Source organism: Anguilla anguilla, chromosome 5 (assembly GCF_013347855.1).
Source record: "Anguilla anguilla isolate fAngAng1 chromosome 5, fAngAng1.pri, whole genome shotgun sequence".
Taxonomy (NCBI): domain Eukaryota; kingdom Metazoa; phylum Chordata; class Actinopteri; order Anguilliformes; family Anguillidae; genus Anguilla; species Anguilla anguilla.
The window spans coordinates 6659815-6678977 of NC_049205.1; the positions used below are offsets into that span (position 1 = coordinate 6659815).

The following is a 19163-nucleotide window of genomic DNA, read 5'->3' on the forward strand; positions in this document are numbered from 1 at the left end:
CCTTTCCTGGCAAAGTGGATTTCTTTTTAATGTGAGTATTCTGGACATCTGCTTGTAATTTCTGGAGCGAGAGGTAGTATATCAGCAAGGACGTGATACCCTTTAAAGTGCCTTTACCCTCTACCGAATTTGGAAAGTTGGGTTTCAGATATTTTTCACCTTACACTTAATCTGCAAAACAATCTTATACTTGACAAAATAATTTCAGTTTCTGACTTTAAACATGTAATCCTTGTGTCTGGGACTGAAGCATGCTCCTGCTTTTAACCTTTGCTCTGCTTTTTAATTAATGCTACACTGCTGTCTTGTTCCCCATTTGATGTTTGTAAATATTTTGTTGTGCAACTCTGTGTTTTATGTGAGGTCCCACTGTTCTTTCAATTGGCGTTGTCCTGGTTAAATAAAGGTTAAATAAAAAATAAAAGGGTTGATAAGCTTGTTTGAGGGAACTTGGGTCAGCACACCGATTAGCTACATCGTGTGAAGCGGAGCGCTTTGGTACAGAATTGAGTCCATTAGGCCTATAGCACAAATATCTCCAGCCCCACACTGAAAGAACCAGTCAATAATAATAATAATAATAATCATAATCATAATCATAATCATAATCATAATCATAATCATAATAATAAGCAAGACTCCGCGTAGCTCTTGAGAAACTAGCGAAATACGTTCCCATCAGATAATGACGCAGACGCACGAGCTGTGTAGCGGTAAATCACAAACAGCGGCACGCCTTCAGCGGTCTTCCAAAAACACCGTGGCGCGCCGGGTCAGAGGGCGAGACCGGGACCCCGTGTGCCGCGAGCCGCAGCGAATCCTCCCCCCGATCGATACCGCCGTGAGACGAGACGCACGGAGGCGGCGGAGCTGGGCGTGTCCCGCCGCCCGCGCGAGCACCGACGGCTCTCCGTCGTCCCGCGTCCGGGGAAGCTTCGACAGAGACAGATTCGGATGTGAGCTCACTTATGGGTCATTATGAGCCTTTCAATAACATCACGAATATGCCAGTACCGCAATGCCACCATTATATTAAAGTGATTTATCACTGTAAAATATTAATAACAAAACAAATATTGACAGCAGATTTGTTTTGTGATGTTAAAAAAAAAATGGTGTGAGATAATTGGAAGAACAATTTTCTATCTCTGTTCATGTTAAACATTTTAATAAAAACAATATGCAAGAAATTTGCACTTTATTATATGAAAAACATAAAAGGCATGCATGCAGTGGTTGACCAAAAGGAATTCTCTCCTGTGGCTGATTAGTGACTGGAGTGATGACTGGAGTGTGGATTTTTCAGTTTCACCTGACTCCAACAGAAGAAGAGCTGATTGAGTTCTGATCTGACCCAACAGGTTCTGATTCAGCCCAATAGGTTCCGATCCAGCCCATACAGTTTGGGATGTTACAAGTGGGTAACGCTTTGCACATTGTCCATGTTGGTCCCAGGCTTCCATGTGCACACAGAAAGAGTTTGATCCTTACAGATTTATCTGACATTTCAGAGTACAGTAATTATTTGGAATGACTAACTACATCAGGAGGCAACCATTGTATTTGTTTTTGTGTAGTTCTATTTCTAGTCAACATCACATGCTGATTTGAGGTCACACTGTCTATGTTATTTTGAAAAATTAATTAATGCCTTGTCATACAACTTTATCCTTAGGATTGATGTGCTTGTGTCATCTTAGAGGTCGATGTTCCAAAATAAGTTTTATATTTCATTTACTAATGAACAGACAATAAAGTAGCCTATTGAAAGCTATACAATCTGGTACCTGTGGGAAACTGTGGAGGCAGGACAGTACCCTAAGCTTAAAGACAAAGCTTTGGTACCTGTTCAGCCACCCTGGCGGAATCTTTGAATGAGAATAGATACCGGATCTGCCACCTGACCAAAAAATATGTAGATTTATTTTAAACATGTAATTTAAAATCACTATTGCCCATGGATAGGGACATGCTAATGGCAATACCTGCTAATCAGAAAACCATGTCATTGTCCTCATTTTAAGTAAGTTATGAATGCAGAGCTGAATAATTTTCAAAGACACTTGCATTCAAATTACTGAATTTACATATAGATCTGTTCTAGTTCACTTAAATTGTTCAGTTGTTTCTGGGCTATAAGGCTTTTCTTTATAAACAGTTTGTTTTTCTACATGCCCGTAATGATGCAGAACAGGCTTCAATCCACAAACTGTGCAATATTGCAATGGCCAGTGGTTTAGTAAAATAGTAAAATAGTGCCATCGTTCAGGATCAAGGACAGTGGTCAAGTTCAGAACCATGGACAGTAGATTGGTTTAGTACAGTGGAAGTGTTCAGAACCATGGGCAGTGGAATGGTTTAGTACACAGTAGAGTGGCAATGTTCAGGACCACGGACAGCAGTAGCATTCAGCACCATGGACAGAGGTAGTGATATATCACCATAGCCATCTGCGAGTAGTGTCAGTCTTCCACCCATACAGTACACTCCCCTTCCTTTACCAGTGTTCACACGTACAGCTATTCATCTAAGACTCCACATAAGGTGATAAGAGCGTGGATAAAGACCAGGACAGGCCATTCTGCACAACTAGGCTCACCGTTAATCTACAAAGACCCTGAGCAGAAGACAAGGCCGGGAAAGATCCCAGCTCACCCAATGACCGCTTCACTCCTTTTCACAAGTTTCAGATTTGGCTGGAGGGTTACATCTCTCCCAAGGCGCCCTTCCGTCCCTAATAACCCGGCAGAGCGTACAGTAAAGTTAATTAATCAGAGTGGCGATGTCAAACAGAGAACAGTCGAGTCAGAGCGTTTCCGTCCTCTCGTCTGGGACACAAATCAGCCACGGCCAAAAAAATGATTTTTATGCTTTCCTCTAAATCCCAGCGCGATTAGACAACTATTCAGCGTGAGTGTAAGCAGTCAAGGTCTGAATGAGCTTGACAAATTAAGCTCTTCACACATGGTTACTTGCCATCATTCAACTTAATAATGAACCATCAATTATTGCTAAATCAATCAATCATTAATAGTTAGTTTTTTTAGAAAGGAGCAAAACATAATAAGCAAATCTGGCAGTTCCTTTGGTGATTAGTCTTTGGCATTTGCTAACCCCAGCACAAGGTGTGACTAGAAGCATACAGATAGTGGCTTGTGCCAACTGGCCATGAAAGAACTGCCAGCAAGGTGTCCTTCTCAAACACTGCACTCGTTTCAGACGCACCCTTAGCGACATTTCCGTTAAATAAGAAGGAGCACTGTGCAAAGTGTGAGTGTCGACAGGGCCTGGGCTGCACAGGAGTACTTCTCCCCAAAGAAATATACAGGAATAAATTACTGCAAGCCAAACTTTGCAAACATTGCAGTTTTGTTAATAGTTCTTTATCGCTTGGGATATATATATTTTTTGTCATTCTATTTACAAATGATTGATGACAAAGCAAGCAAAGATTTCTGCAATGCAGAGCGTAAGCCATAACGCCACAGGAATCTCTTCACTTTAAACAGTTCATGCGTTTAAAAAGATCTCTGTGCAAACCAGGTAATAATATTACCATGGTGACAAAACGTATCATAACATTTATTGCTGTGCTGTAGTGTAACTGTTCACAGACTGAAAGGGACTGAATTACGAGCAATCACTAATACACAAATATTCTTTTGGCAACAAGGTTGTGTACGGTCATTCAAGTGTGGCCCCTATCACGAGCTGCAATCAGGTTTGAAAAAAAAAAAAACAAAATAGCAAAGGCATTGGCTTTTGAAGAAAAGAGTAGGAAGGGGGGGGGAAAGAAAAAAAAGTAAAAGCATGACTCAAGATTTTGCCAGTCAAGCGTGACAGAGATGTTGATATGGTTGCCTAGCAACAGGATAAGCGCATTAACCGTACCCTGATGAAGGGGAGGGGGACAAATGGCACGGCCTCGGAGATCAGCGTCGGTCCAAACGGCATAATAATCTTTGTTTTTATCGCTGTAATGATTATTATTTTATGAAACGGCTGCTCATGCCGCGGCTCGATTACGGCTGTCTGGTCAGGCCCCCCGCACCCCCGGGCTGTGAGGACGGGGGCGCGCCCCCCCCCCCCGCGGCTTCCGGAACAGCACCCCTGAGGAAGGAGTCGTGTCCGTTAGTCATCTGTGCCCCCGGCGCTGCGGCAGCCTCGACCCCCCCCCCCCCCTTCCGCACGCCCCCACGCCCCCCCCCCCCCCCCCCCCCTCCGCACGCCCCCGCGGCCCAGGGGAAATGCCGCAAGCTTCAATTTTTTTTTTTTTTGGTCCTGTAGCATTGCACGTTGTTAACCATACCCATTGTGTTTCGCACGAGATTAAGTGAAATCCGTTCAAAAAAAAAAAAGGCAAGTGAATACTCCGGTTTCCTCTCGCAGTCCAAAGACATGGAGGTAGGCTAACTGGAGGCATAGGTGTCAGTGTGTGAGTGCATGGTGAGTGTGCCCTGCGATAGATTGGCAGCCTGTCCGGGGTGTATTCCTGGTTATAGCGGGTATAGGTAATGGATGAATGGACAAGCAAGCGAAGAAAACCATATGAACAACACACAATGGCCCTCTACAGAGGGAGCTGTAGATGGCAAAAAAACTCTGTGGGGAAAATTGGAAAGGTAGCCAGCCTCTTGCTCCCCTCACCCCACCCCCCACGGCGATATACGTGGAAAAGAACAGAAAACCGACTGAGAGCACCGGAATGAAATAGAGGCAAGTAAAGAAATAAACTGCATCCATCAGATACACTGCATAAATCAAGGGCCTGGAGAAATAGCAGTATGGATCAGAGGTCTTCTTCTGGAGATTTATTTTCATGTGACACCCACAATCATGGCCGCCTCTTCACCGGCAAGATACAATCGCCTCGAGGACAGCGACGTGAAGGTATAATCCATGACAAGAAGAACCTGGCCATGAAAAACCCAAGAGAATCCGTCGCGTCTCAATTCCCCAGAGCTGTCGTCAGGAACGCAAGTGACGGGAAGCTACGTCGACTCACGGCGGAATAGGCGTGGCTGGGACCCGCTTCAGAATAGTCCTGTGGAGGTTAACACTGAGTGTGTGAGGGTTAGAGGGCATCACGGGTTCTACTGGGTCACTGAATGCAGCTTTTTAACATGAGATTAGTGGGTTAGGGTAAGAAAACCACTAACATCTTCACCACTGCACTATTGTTTTTTTTTTTTATAGGTAGAGGACATATTGCATTTTAATATTGCATAACAGTGACATCTGTGGAATTGGGTTAGAGAGCATAAAGTATCTCGACGGAATTATTTATAAGAAAAAAAGAAAAAAAACAAACCTGAAAAACAAAAGGAAATTAATACATTAATACTTGAAGTAAGTGAATACATTCATTTTAACTAGAATGCAATAAGGTTGCAAAGGTCCCGTAAATCAGAACATTGCAGCAAAATTTTCACAATGTTTCTTTGTTCACCAACCCCAAAACAAAACTTTCTTGTTACTTAATAAAAAAAAGAATCAGATCAGAGGAAAGGTTTTGAGATTGTGTTTGGGACTTGGCATACGCAATTATGGGAATGAACTCTGAACTCTCCACAAAGTAAATTTGAAAAATAAAAATTATTTTAAAATAAATAAATAAATTAAAAAAAAAGTTATTTGGCCAGCTAAAATCTGCCATACTACTCAAGTAAACCCTGTTCAAGGTTAAGTATCTGATCACACAGAATGTGAGGAAAAGCTAAATACCCCAGGCAGTGAGCATGTAGGCCAGCCTTACCGATCTGCCAGACATAACTCCCTCTGGAAAATGAAATGAACAAATGAAAATAAATATACATTTTTTAAATAAATAAAACATTCCATCACCAAACCTGTTAATCCATGTATGGTGTTGGGATTCTGAAATGCACTGAGATATAATTGATGACTACAATGAAATAGCAAAATTCTGGGGGGAAAAAAACAAAAAAAAAACAAGTCAACCCAAAAAGGGAAAACATTTCACCAGGACACACATTATAGAATGACTATTATCAGAATATTTATATAAATTGAAGACTGAGATCAGTTTGAAAACAGCAGGTATTTATTTTTCTAATGTTTGTGCAGGGAGAATGCTAGGAGGCATACCAGTTCGGAATGTGAATGGCAGGGATCACCATGGTAACATATCATCACTACTGATCACGTCTCCACCCCCCCATCATCCCCACAACCCACACATCGCCGCCCCCCCCCCCCCCCCCCCGGTGCTTCCCACTGCTTGAATACAAAATATCTGGTCCAACTATTCCCTTGATCTCTTTTCATTAATTTAAGGACTGAAGCAAATCTGAAAAATGCTAAGGTGTGTTTAGTTTTTAATTCTATGGAACCTTTGCTTGATATGACTTGATTGGGATTTCTGTTGTACATAAAGGTTCATAATGATGATGGTGACAATTATTACTATTATTATTTATAATGATCTTCATTACAGATTAAAACAGGTTTAAAATGAAAAACAATAAGGACATTTCCACTTGTGTTGATTATTAATATCTTTCATATAACTACGTATGTAACAATTTTGGAGAACGCATCCAATGTATCAATAAACAGCGACAACGGCACCAATTGATTGATTGATTGGAGAAGTGGGTGCGTTCGAACTTTACACGCCCAAGACAAACTCAATCCAATCACTTTATCTGTGAAAATCGGGACCTGTCATCCGGTCGCGAGCGCAGATGATGGGCGAGGATTATGAAGTACGCGGCGCTGATGCTCCTCACGCGCTGGAGGTCGTTGCAACGGGGATACCGAAAGCCGGCTTCTGCAAATCATATAGGGTGTCTGTCTCTGCCCTCAGCCCCACCTTACTGGAGCCCGATACTATAAAAAATAATGTATGCAACACTCAAATACACCGATTGGTAGATTGAACTGTCAATCCACAGACCCGGACCCTGCCCGCTCCCCGCTGAATAACACTAAAACAGTTGAAGAAGTAGAAAGGGAATATATTTGCGTGGTATCCTTTTCCAGACCCACATTTCCCAATCATTTTCAATGAACATGAACGGTGGGGATTTCGCGCTCGGTTCGGAGGTTCGGCCGCATCGTGCCGGAGGAAAAGTGCTGGTTGTTTGCCTGCTTCTGGGTTGCCTACGAGTCTGGTAAGTTTGGCATTCGAGGAGGCGAAAAGAAAGCAGGAATGTGGTTATGACAAAGGTTGCTGTTCGAGATGCTGGTCGAAGAGTGCTGCGTTTTTATATAACCGGGCTGGGTAGTTTTAAGTAAATATCTATTATTCATGTGCATCTTCGAGCGAAACTGCATATCGTGTGAATGGGCTAGGAGGTTTCCTGGTTAACCCTATGTTTGCAGCATTTCGTTACTGTTATAATACTGAACATTCTATCGCTAATAATAATAATAATAATAATAATAACACTGTCGCGATATAGTCTTGTAATAACGAGGTGGAGAAATCCTACAGACACTTGTGTCTGCAATACTGTTAATGAAAAGCGCACAAAAGGGTGATCAAAATTGATCCGAGTTCTTTCTGCCTTTATCACAGAAACCTAGTATTGCAGCCGCGTGTGCGTGTGTGTTTGGTTGCGGAGACAGTCCGTTTCGCTCCGTTTCTGTTTTACTAGGCAATGTCACTTCAGGAAGAAGGACAACCTTGGGCTGCCGAGGCCACCTCGTTCATTGAGATCAACGTACTTGCGAAGAATACGAATTATGCGCCAAGTCAGACACCAGCGTTTTAATTCCCAGACTCAGTTACCGTATACACGAGAGCGGACCTACACTACGTTCTCTTAAACACATGTACACATATTTTCATTTTAGTCGGTTAATTGAGAAACGTGTTCGTTAATAGCGAACATAATACGGATCCCGGTGACCAGCGTGGCTAGAACGTGTCCGCGTGCCCGATATGCTTTTGAGTCATTTTCGTCTGTTCTAGATCTGCGGCAAAGGGTTTATAGGTTGTATGTGTCTCCACAGAAATGTCCAGTTGCGCCCCCGCCCCGCCCCGCCCCGCCCCGCCCCCGAGCACCCCCCCCCCCCCGCAAAATAAGTCAAGTGATTTATGGTTGAGGATGAAATGTTCCCCTTTTGTAAATTGCAGCTATGATATCACATATGGTCAAATACCCTAGTCAGCTAGTTTTGCACCATGCAGTAAGATAAATGAATAATTTTAGGTGATCATGGGCATTTATGTATTTAAGTAATACCACAGAAGCAGGCAACCCATTTATTTTTATTTTTTTAATTTAATTAATTAATTAATTTTTTAATTCTGGCAGTATTCTATGAAAGACTATATTGACACCTGTATGAACTGCTTCAGAGTGATACATGGTCTTTGCCTTGTTTGTGTGACGGAAGCATGAGGGCTCGTGTGTGCATGTGATTAGCCTAACATTTGCACTCATGGCAACAGTTATCCATAAACATAAACATACATGGAATTTGGCTTCACTGTAGTTGCATCTTGAACTTCAACATTATTTTCACAGGCAAGTCTTGTGAGCCTAAGGTCAACCCCAACTGTCCCTACCCACCAACTGGGAGTATATTACATTTAATCGTTCGATATACGGTACTTCATGCTGTCTGTTACCATGATGCTTTACATCGATTGCTTGGATCGGTGTGAATGTGTCGACCTTTGCATTATCTTTGTCCCAGCTGGCAAGTACAGGACAGTGTAGCAGACTCACAGAGAGGAGCATGTTTATCTCCACAGGGAGTTACAGTATTTGAAAAAATAATTTTAAAATGCTAGCTGACGCCCTCTGAAGTGTGGAGCTGTTTGCGTGCAGTGCGTTGGCGAATAACAGCACATATAAAGGTGATTTGACTGTTTTTGGGGTGTCATCTTGAGTTTAGGGCCTCAGGTCCGTCGTTCATGCGTAACTTCCTGTTACCATTTCTAGGGAGGCTCTTAAGCTACTTCCAGTTCCTGTTCAGCTATGGTGTCAAAAAAGATCATTTTGGGTGAATCAGTCTTTGACAGTATAAGGGCAATATGTAAATGTGCAGTTTCGTGACTACGCTTGCCTCTTGTATTGGTCTAATAAAAACACAGGGGCAAAATTATATTTAAGTGGTTGCTAACATGAGCTGTATGTTGCCTGTGTGTGTTTGTTAGCAGATGCTAACGCAAACTACATTTAGCCCCTGTGTGTTAGCGAAGGCTAACACATGCCCAGGATCTTTGTTGTTGCTTTGTTGTTGTCCCAAATTGGCCAGTTTTGCCCTTGGTAGCGCAGCAGCAGAGCAGGCTAATGAGGGGGACCGTGTGGAAAGGTATTTTCATATGCAGTAGAGAGCCATGGAAATAATGCTTTTCAATGGGGGGCTAACCGCTGCCTAACAGCTGAGATTATCATACCTCTAAGGATTATGGCAAGTGCTCCATTTCTGTTTGAAATACTTAAACCAAACACACAATCTTCACCATGCTCCACTCCTCAATAGGTTTTCTCTGGAAATTAAAAGAAAAAAAAAGCTTGTGTATAAGAACATATACATTTTGTTGTGTAAATCTAGTCATAAAGTGACATTGTAACCTCTTGTTCAACAGCTGTCCTCATACTGACCACAGTCATCATGCAGTAAAGTTCTGTGTTGCAGTTTGTATGTAAATGATGATTACAGCGCCTCATGCAAATATTCAGCTGCAGTCTAGTTGTCCAATCTACGTGCTGAGGCGAGCAGTAAATCTTGTAAACTGCCCTTTCACGCACATCGTGTTCTAATGGCATCACGGCACAGCATTGTCTGGGCCTGGGGTCTCAAATAGTTCCCACATCGAAGGTTCAAGGCCCATATTTTAAAAAACCAGTGGACTTTAATGAGTTTGCCTCCCATGAGATATTCCCCCTAAGAGAGATTGTCCTTTCAACAGCAGGACAGATTTTTAGCAGAGTATATTTAAAACCCTCCAAGTCATACTTGGAGGGACTTTGGTTTGAGTATATATAAAAATCAATCTGAAGTTTATTTAGAAATAAGTCTGTTTTAGTACAGAACAAAGTGCTGGGCGTAAAAAATCTATACTTTTAAAATTGTCGACTGTTTACAACTTCAGTAAGAAATCAAAAAATATAAAGGGTTCCATCACACAATATTCTGTGAACAGATTCCAAATAGATCTGAAAATGTATATACACAGTATAATAAAGTTAAAAAAAAAAAAAAATTAACAGAAGACATAGCAGGACAAACATGTCATGCAGAAGGGCTTTTTGACTAGCCATTCCCACCATCATGGGTCTATGGATATAGTAGTGTCAAATAATTTCTTAAAAAAAAAATTTATTTCTTATTGCTCCAGCAAAACATGGATATCCTGCCAACTGTAGAAATGGCCAGTTAACCATATCAGAGTCAGGAAAAGGTGCAAAATATACAAATTAATTTGTTTCTTTCATCACTGAAAGAAATAGCAGTAAATGCCGTGAGCACTTCCACGAAACAAACGTTTCATCTTAAAAGAAAAGTGTCATGCAGTTTGGAACAAACCGCTCCATGCAGTTGTTGGCACATTACAAAAGGTAATTGTGTGCAAATGCTGTCTACAAACACGCATTTATATTAATGAGACATGGTGTCGAAAGCGGTGCTTAAAATCTACATAAAATCCGCTGCCATCAATTGTAGATGCACCATTTCTACAACGGGTCCGATCTCGAGGATGCACAACCATAAAAAAAATAATAATAATAACTGTGCTCAGAGAATGTCCAGGTTTTTTGAATTACATTTTGTTTACATAAACAGAAACGCACATGCGGTCTCTCTCAGTGCCCCATCTGCTGCATCACCTACAGAGCAAACATCCGGCAGCGTTGGCAGAATTGTCACACGGAATCAGTCAGCTCTGGGACCAGCAGCAGATCAGCAGATCAGTTCTGTCTTCTAGGGGGAAAAGCTCAGCGCTGACATTAACTTCATAGCAGGGGAGGTGCTGCCTCAAGCACATACGTGCATGGTGATGATTTATTTCAGCTCTCTCCTTGAATCTATTTACCATTTCCCCTTAGGTATTTAAAACAAGTTTTATACAAGTTTATTATTATTATTTCTACCTGTTGTTCCGTTTTTGTTGTAAATGTATGTGACATTTTATGCTTATTTATAGCATTTTGTTTTTGTCTCTTTTTTATCTTAATAGCATGTCACTTTTATTGGGCTGTCTGCTTCTCTGTTGAAGCAAAAAGCAATAAAATATCACAGAAAATACTCATCCTAAATGCCAAGGCCACAATACAGGTATCACTCCATTTCACTCACCTTCAGCTTGTGTGTAAGTTAATAAATATCTCAACTGGAATACTAATTATACATTAAAAAACACAACTACTGTCCTTTTCCTTGGCCAAACTGTAGATGTCCTGTTTGTGTTACTTATGGGGACAGTCAGTTATAGATGTGTCCTGTGTGTGACCTGTGGGAACAGTCAGTTATAGATGTGTCGTGTGTGTGTGTGACCTGTGGGGTCTGTCAGTTATAGATGAGTCCTGTGTGTGACTTGTGGGGTCATTCGGTTATAGATGTGTCCAGTGTGTATTACTTGTGGGGACAGTAGGTTATAGATGCGTCCTGTAGGGACATTCCATAATAGATAGTCACACACAGTGGAAATAGCTGAATTGTCTGGAAGGATCCCAAGCTTTCAGACCTTTGCAATATATCATTCTGGGCAATTAAGGAGAAACAGCATCAGCACCCTGCTGTAAGAATCAGACAGATCTGTGTGTGTGTGTGTGTGTGTGCGCGCGTGTGTGCGAAAGCATGTTAGCATCACCCTTTGCATTCTCTCAGGGTTCATTATAGTTTTTTTGCCATTGGACTGCCCAAGCAAAGGCAAGCGCACTGTGTCTGTCTCCCACTGCAGACTTTTATTAATTATGCACAAACTGGGCTTCTTTCCCTGGTGGCAAGCACCTGTTTTTTGGCTCCAATGATTCACCCCACAGTCTCAGAATAGAATCCCGTCTGCATCGGTGCCGACTGTGGCCAAGGGTCACGTGGGGTGCTCCGTGTCCACAGTCAGGGAGGGTCCGCCCCGTATCATCAGCGCAAAACACACTTATCTGGACACCTGGGGTCCGACAGAGTCAGCTTCACACAGTCCTCCAGTACAGTGACTGCACAGCTCAGATGCTGGACCTATATCCACGGTGTTGGATTTGGATGTTTGTGTTGGATTGGCCATTACAAATTGAAGATGGTGATCCAGAGGTCTAGATATACAACACTTCCCTATGGTAGGATGTTTGTACATGAGGAGGTGCTGGTTGTTGGTGAAAGATCACGTGAAATTAGACTTTTTTTCCACATAGTAGATAGTTGTGGAGGGAGCAGCGGGGAAAGGAGGCAGAGAGAAAACAGAAATATTCCTATGGTCACACAGAGCAAGTGTGCCGGGTCAAATTATACTGTCCGTTTCTCAAAGTCGATAATCGAAAAACTAGATGCCCGACAGTACTCTTCACATGTTGGGTGTTCCTACGTGGTTTTTGGACACCTGGCTTTTGGATTTATTTATTTTTTCGTAAGGTTGGGTACAAAAGGAGGCCGTTTATGCGTGCGTTTCAGGATCTTGGAGGGTGGCTTCGTTTCAAGTGCGTCAGCTTGCTTTCCCTTTTTGACTGACATCAAAACTGCAAACAATCTTGTCCTTTATAAATTTTTTTTTAAAATGATGTTCATAGCAGTGCCTGTGGGACTTGAAGCTGCAACCTTGTCCTTTTTGGCCGATTCATCTTCACACTACTGCCAATATGTCTATTAGAGAAATCATCGGGGGGTACCACCCCCCCCCCCGAGGTGAAATTGATTGTGTTGTGATAATGAGCGTCTGAAAACGAATCTGTTTTTTTTTTTACATTATTTTTTTCTCCTTGAAGTGAGACGTTTGGCCCGAACAAATTGGAGGAGGAAGACTATGAAGACGTCCCCATAAATAAAACGTGGGTTCTGTCACCCAAGGTCTACGAGAGCGACGTCACCTTGATCCTGAATAAGCTGCTGCAGGGATACGACAACAAACTGCGACCTGACATTGGAGGTGAGCGAACGCACACACACAGGCCCTGGAAATCAATCAACAAACATCCTTACCTTTCACTTGCAGAAACAATTCAATGCGTGCATTCACTTGTATTTTTAACTTAAGGACACATTTTTAATTGAACGCAGGTTTAACATGGATTTAGGCTTGTATTCAGTCAACATTGTCTTTGATTTGGTTTTCTTGTACATCAAAAGTTATGCACCTTTTCTTCTCAAACTCCGTTTGACAAGTTCATTATAGTGATTGCTGAACTCTCCACACTGTGCTTGTCAAGAAAACAAATAATGTTTGTTTATAAATTGTTAATAGAAGTTAATGACAATTTTGATTAAATCCTAGCCTTATTTGTGTGCATTTATGTCTTATTCCTTTCTTTCATTTATCTTTCAATATAATAGAACATAAATCAACACGTGAACTGGGGCCTAGGTGAAATCAAAATTTGCATTCAACTTTGCCTTTGACTTGCCAGAAGTTCCAAGTGTGACTTTTTTCCGGTTTCATAAACAAGTTTGGAAAGTTTATTTTTGGCTTTTTTTGCTGAACTCACCAAGCTCTTCGTGTAGGAAGAAAAAAAAAAAAAAAAAAAAAAAAAAAAAAAAATCAACACTTTCATTAAATGGTAAACCAAAGCTGTGATGATGATGATGATGGAATTCAGGCATGGGCATTTTGAACAGAAAACCGATTCTGCTGACCAGCGTTGCTCTAACCGTGAGCTCCAGTTGCGGCCGGATAATTGCAGTCGGTGTGGTCCCCTTCTGAGAACCTGGCGCTTTGCATACGCTTGAATTTCCACCGAGATTATTGCTGTAACAGAGCCAGATCATTATGGATTTAAAACCAATACTACTGTGCAAAGAATTAAGTTCATTAGCTCCACTGGACACTGCAAATGACCTCAAAGAAGATTGAGAGCACACATCGATCAGGCCTGGCACGGAGGTTCTTACTTTGATGGTATAATTGAAGAGGTTTTAAAACTCCAGGGTGTCTCTGAAATAGATAGATGCCCCCCATTAAAACGCGGATGTATTTTTAATAGTCCAAACCACATTCCCACGGCGCCTTGCGATCTTTTACAGTGAGGCCAACCGTTATCGAGGCGGCGGTGTACGTCAACAGCATCGGACCCGTCGACCCCATAAATATGGTGAGCGCGTTCTCTTCCCTCGTTCAAAAGCCAGGAAACAGATGGTAGGATTCAGGAAGTCAGTCTTTAAAAAAAAATGTGTTCATAACCACGGAGATACAGACCTTCCCATCTGCAAACATTAAAAAAAAAAATAAAAAGAAGCACCACCAGCACCATTTGCATGATTTACAGTAATATGCTGTTACTGCCTAATTAGTCAGATGCTTTTCTGCACAAGTGTAAAATAAGGACCTGAGCATCTGATGGTGGCACGCTCATGAAATGAGTTTTGCTTGTCTTATTATTATTTTTTATTTTTTTTAAAAGGAGTACACCATCGACATCTTCTTCGCTCAGACGTGGTACGATAGCCGTCTGAAGTTCAACAGCACCATGAAGCTGCTGATGCTCAACAGCAACATGGTGGGCAAGATCTGGATCCCGGACACCTTCTTCCGCAACTCCCGGAAGTCCGACGCGCACTGGATCACCACGCCCAACCGGCTGCTGAGGCTCTGGAGCAACGGGCGGGTGATGTACACGCTGAGGTAGCGTCGCTCGCGAACGTGTCCGTTTAGCGCTAGTTCTGTCTGTGCACCTTTTAAATTCTACATCTTGTACTCTGTCAAGGTTAAAGGCTTTGTTTATTTGTTCAATTTTATTTATTTATTTATTTTTACACATGAAACTGATGTTCTCTTGCATGTTTGCACCGAAAAACAACAGTGAAAAAGTAACATGAAATAAAAATTAAAATGAAAAAAATTAAAAGTTACGCTATCATGACATAACCTTTCAGAAAGGATGTGATGCACATACGTAATGATTACTTGTTCCGTTGTTTTATTTTTCCTCTGCAATTCTTTTTTTTTTTTGTCAGGTTGACAATTAATGCGGAGTGCTACCTTAAGCTGCATAACTTTCCTATGGACGAGCACTCTTGCCCCCTGGAGTTTTCCAGCTGTAGGTGCTAAATTCTCACCCGTTATCCACGAACATCTCCCCCCCCCCGCCCCCCTCCCGGGTTCAGTAAGATTCCAGAGCTGTCAGAAGCTGACGTCATTTGCAAAAGTGCCTCCATCCCTGAACGTCATCTTACAGGCCTGTAGGGTCGAGGCAGAGCTTACTTTTTCCACCCAAAAAAAATAAAATAAATTCAAGTGCAGTTTAAAAAAAAAAAAAAAAAAAATCATAAATCATGCATTGCTTTGTCGCATGATTCGTGTCCCGTGTGCCACATTCCACCGGTCTTGTGTTTCACCATCTGGCCGCTGCCACTTCCTGTCCTCTGCCATTGCTGTTCCTGGCTCCAGTGGCCAGGGAATTTCACAGCTAGGGAATCCATACAAGGTCTCTTAGTGCTTTCAGATTGCGTCTCAGCCTTTTGCAGTGATGACTCGCAGTTAACTTTGCTGCTGTTCTGCTGTTGTCCTCTAGATGGCTACCCCAAGAATGAGATTCAGTACCGCTGGCAACGGCGATCGGTGGAGGTGGCGGACCAGCGATACTGGAGACTGTACCAGTTTGCCTTTGTGGGGCTGAGGAACACTTCAGATGTGGCCCATACCCAATCAGGTGTGACTCCTCCCACTTACGTTATTGCCATTGGGGGTCTTGTCATATTTAAGAGATGGTTTGAGTCTTGTTTTGAGAGGGGGTGTTGCCATAGTTAAGGGATGGTTTGAGTCTTGTTTTGAGGGGGCATAGTCATAGTTAAGGGATGGTTTGAGTCTTGTTTTGAGGGGGCATAGTCATAGTTAAGGGATGGTTTGAGTCTTGTTTTGAGGGGGCATAGTCATAGTTAAGAGACGGCTGAGTCTTGTTTTCAAGGGGTTTTGTGTTTCCCCTTCCTTAGGAGAGTATGTCATCATGACTATCTTTTTTGACCTGAGTCGGCGGATGGGGTACTTCACCATTCAAACCTACATCCCCTGCAGCATGATCGTGGTGCTGTCCTGGGTCTCCTTCTGGATCAACAAGGATGCTGTGCCAGCCAGAACGTCCTTAGGTTCTTCTGATTCTGTTGTCCTTTCTAGAGAATTTTATTCTGGAGGGCCTTTCTAGAGCAGAGGTGCCCAACGCAGGTCCTGGTGAGACACAGGGTCTGCCGTTTTCATCTTAAATACAGCCACTTTAGACCCAAGAAACCAGATAAGGTGAGTTACATGTAATCAACTGCTTTAAATAATCCTTTTAAGTGCTGAGTATCGAGAAGAGCCTGCAGACACACTGTGGCTTTCCAGGACCTGGGTTGACCACCTCTGCTTTTGGGCCTGGTTTTAATGCTTGCATTGGGCCTATAGTGATGCTGGGCTTTCACTTGAGGTCATAGTCCTGCGCCCTTTGGGCTCTGGTTACAGTTCATTTGAGCTGCGGTCAGTGTGTTGAACGCTGCGGTCAGTGTGTCGGACGCTGCGGTCAGTGTGTTTGACCAGCTCTAACCGGGTCTCCTGTGCAGGTATCACCACGGTGCTCACCATGACGACCCTCAGCACCATCTCCAGGAAGTCCCTGCCCAAGGTGTCGTACGTGACCGCCATGGACCTGTTCGTGTCCGTCTGCTTCATCTTCACCTTCGCCGCGCTGATGGAGTACGGAACGCTGCACTACTTCACCAGCAACCGCCAGGCGAAGAAGGCCAAAGCCAGCGACGCGCAGGTGAGAGGACGACTCGCGGTGATTTTAAAAAATCCACCGTCACCGCTGGAGTGGAGCAGCGCCGCCAGCTGCCGGCGAGGAGGGGCGGGGGGGGGGGGGGGGGGGGGGGGGGGGGGGGGGCGGCGAAGCTGCGCCCAGGGGAGTCCGACACGCCAGCCCCGAAGCACATAAGGGCTCATCAGCGAAGCAAAGTGCATATCGCTGTCATCTGTGAGCAGGGGAACTGGGACTACTAGTGTGAGTGAGAGAGAGGGGGGGGGAAGAGAGAGGAGGGAAAGAGACATAGAAAGAGAGCAAGGGAGCGAGAGTACTCTCAATAAAGAGGTACAGGCACATCCTTTCAGTGTTAAGCCAGCCCCTCCAGTTTAAGTGTACAACATTAGCAGACATGGTAGGTTCCTGCAGTAATGGTCATGCCAGGTCCCTAACCCCATCCCCCAATCCATCCATCCATCCCCCAATCCATCCATCCATCCCTCAGCAGAAATCAGCTGTGGTGAACATCCGGCCGGGGGCGTCGCTGCTGCAGATGAACAACATCGCCCCCTACCAGGAGGACGAGGACTACGCCTACGAGTGCCTGGACGGGAAGGACTGCGCCAGCTTCTTCTGCTGCTTCGACGACTGCCGCTCGGGGGCGTGGCGGGAGAACAGGATGCACGTGCGCGTGTCCAAGATCGACTCGTACGCCCGGATATTCTTCCCCACCGCCTTCGGCCTCTTCAACCTGGTCTACTGGGTGGGCTACCTCTACCTGTAAAAAAAAAAAAAAAAAAAATTTAAAAAAAAGACGAAAACAAAAAAAAATGTAGCATAAATAAAAAAAATTATTTAACGTTTTTTTAAAAATGATCTTAGAGATGTGTAGGATTTAGAATAACTTGCTTGTGTATACTACGCCTCTGGTTTTTGGGAGAACAGGGATACAGATTGGGGGGAGGTTATGGGGTAGGGTGCATAATTTAAAATGAGCCAGCAAGCTGCGAATAGAATTGCTTCTTTAGACAAATATATTCCAACGAGTAGGGAATGAAGCTGCATGTTCAGAGGGGAGCATTTCGGCAGCGTGGTTTAAAGTCTTTAGGCAGTACCACAGGTGTGTACAGGAGCGATGTGGCTTTGCATTCTGAGCTTCCTAAAAGTCCTTGATTACAGGTGACCTTATCCAGCACACGCCTGTAGATTTTGAACGCGACTCTTAATCGAGTTCTCTAGCCTGATTAGAAAACAAAATGTTTGTCCATTCCTTGGATGGGCTAAATGAAGTGCTCAGAGTTAACTCTTAGGCTTGTATGAACAAGCCTGCTGTGTGGACCTAATCACAATTAATTCAATTAATAACTGAACAGTCTCTTTTATTCATTTTTGAAGGGATATGCACCTGTGATATATTTAAGAATTAACACTTGCACAGTGGGATCACCTCTGCAGTTAGAGCCCACTCTGTCAGTTTTTGGCTCAGATGTAGGCATAAGAAAATGCCATTTTCCCCATGAAGTTGTATGCATGTAAACTGGATCCAAGTTTTGGGCCAGGATGACGCTACAGAAATAATATAGTTGACAGTTTTATGTGTGTAAATTTATATGAATTTAAATGACTTAGTTACTATAAATGATACAGTTGAACAGTTGAATCTAGTTATATCATAGGCCAGCAGCCTTAGCACTAATTTTCATGTCTAACTGCTTGAAGCTAAGCAGGGGTGGGCTTGGTCAGTATTTGAATGGGAGATGCTGAAGAGTTGTTGGTGGACCAGTAGAGGGTATTCTTCCTTTTTGGGCCAAATAGAAAATCCAATGCACTAGCACAGTGATGGGGGCACTGTGCTGTAGATGGTTCCATCCTTACGATGAGATGTTAAACTTTAGGTATTATAATTGGAGCATCTGGTCACCTCAACATCCCCAACATCCCATTGGCTACACGATCCCTTGTATTCCCTGCTCACTGTGATTTCCCAGGTGACATCATTACAAGAGAACCCAGTTCTCAGTTGACTTACCTGGTTAAATATGTAAATAAATTTAAATGCAAAACCCTTTTTGTTTTTTTACAAGCAGCTGATGAAACGTCACCCTCATTTGCAGAACAGGAAGAAAAGCTTATACCCTCAATGCACTGACAAGCTCCAAGAATCATGGTGCTGTCAGCTGAACTAATAATAAATAAAAAACATCCCGGTCCAAGTGTCATCATGATAGAGAATGTAGATTTATAACCAATATCCTGGCTTTCTTTTCCTGGAAGGACAATTGCAGAGAAGTGTATATGTCTGCATGTGAAAGTGATATACTGTAGGAC

The 19163-nt window shown here is 43.1% G+C and overlaps 1 protein-coding gene across 2 annotated transcripts; it reads left to right on the top strand.

Moving 5' to 3' along the window:
- The first annotated feature begins 6843 nt into the window (after positions 1 to 6843).
- gabrg1 (gamma-aminobutyric acid type A receptor subunit gamma1) lies at positions 6844 to 17631 on the top strand. Of its 2 annotated transcripts, none has more exons than XM_035420088.1 (9): positions 6844 to 7136; positions 12900 to 13060; positions 14152 to 14219; positions 14529 to 14749; positions 15082 to 15164; positions 15639 to 15776; positions 16057 to 16209; positions 16660 to 16859; positions 17344 to 17631. In XM_035420088.1, the coding sequence occupies exons 1-9, from the start codon at positions 7030 to 7032 to the stop codon at positions 17617 to 17619; spliced, it is 1407 nt and encodes a 468-aa protein (XP_035275979.1). In that variant the 5' UTR covers positions 6844 to 7029; the 3' UTR covers positions 17620 to 17631. The 2 variants fall into 2 exon arrangements, with proteins under 2 accessions (XP_035275979.1, XP_035275978.1); XM_035420087.1 differs by having other exon boundaries at positions 6845 to 7136; positions 17341 to 17631.
- The last annotated feature ends 1532 nt before the right edge of the window (positions 17632 to 19163 follow it).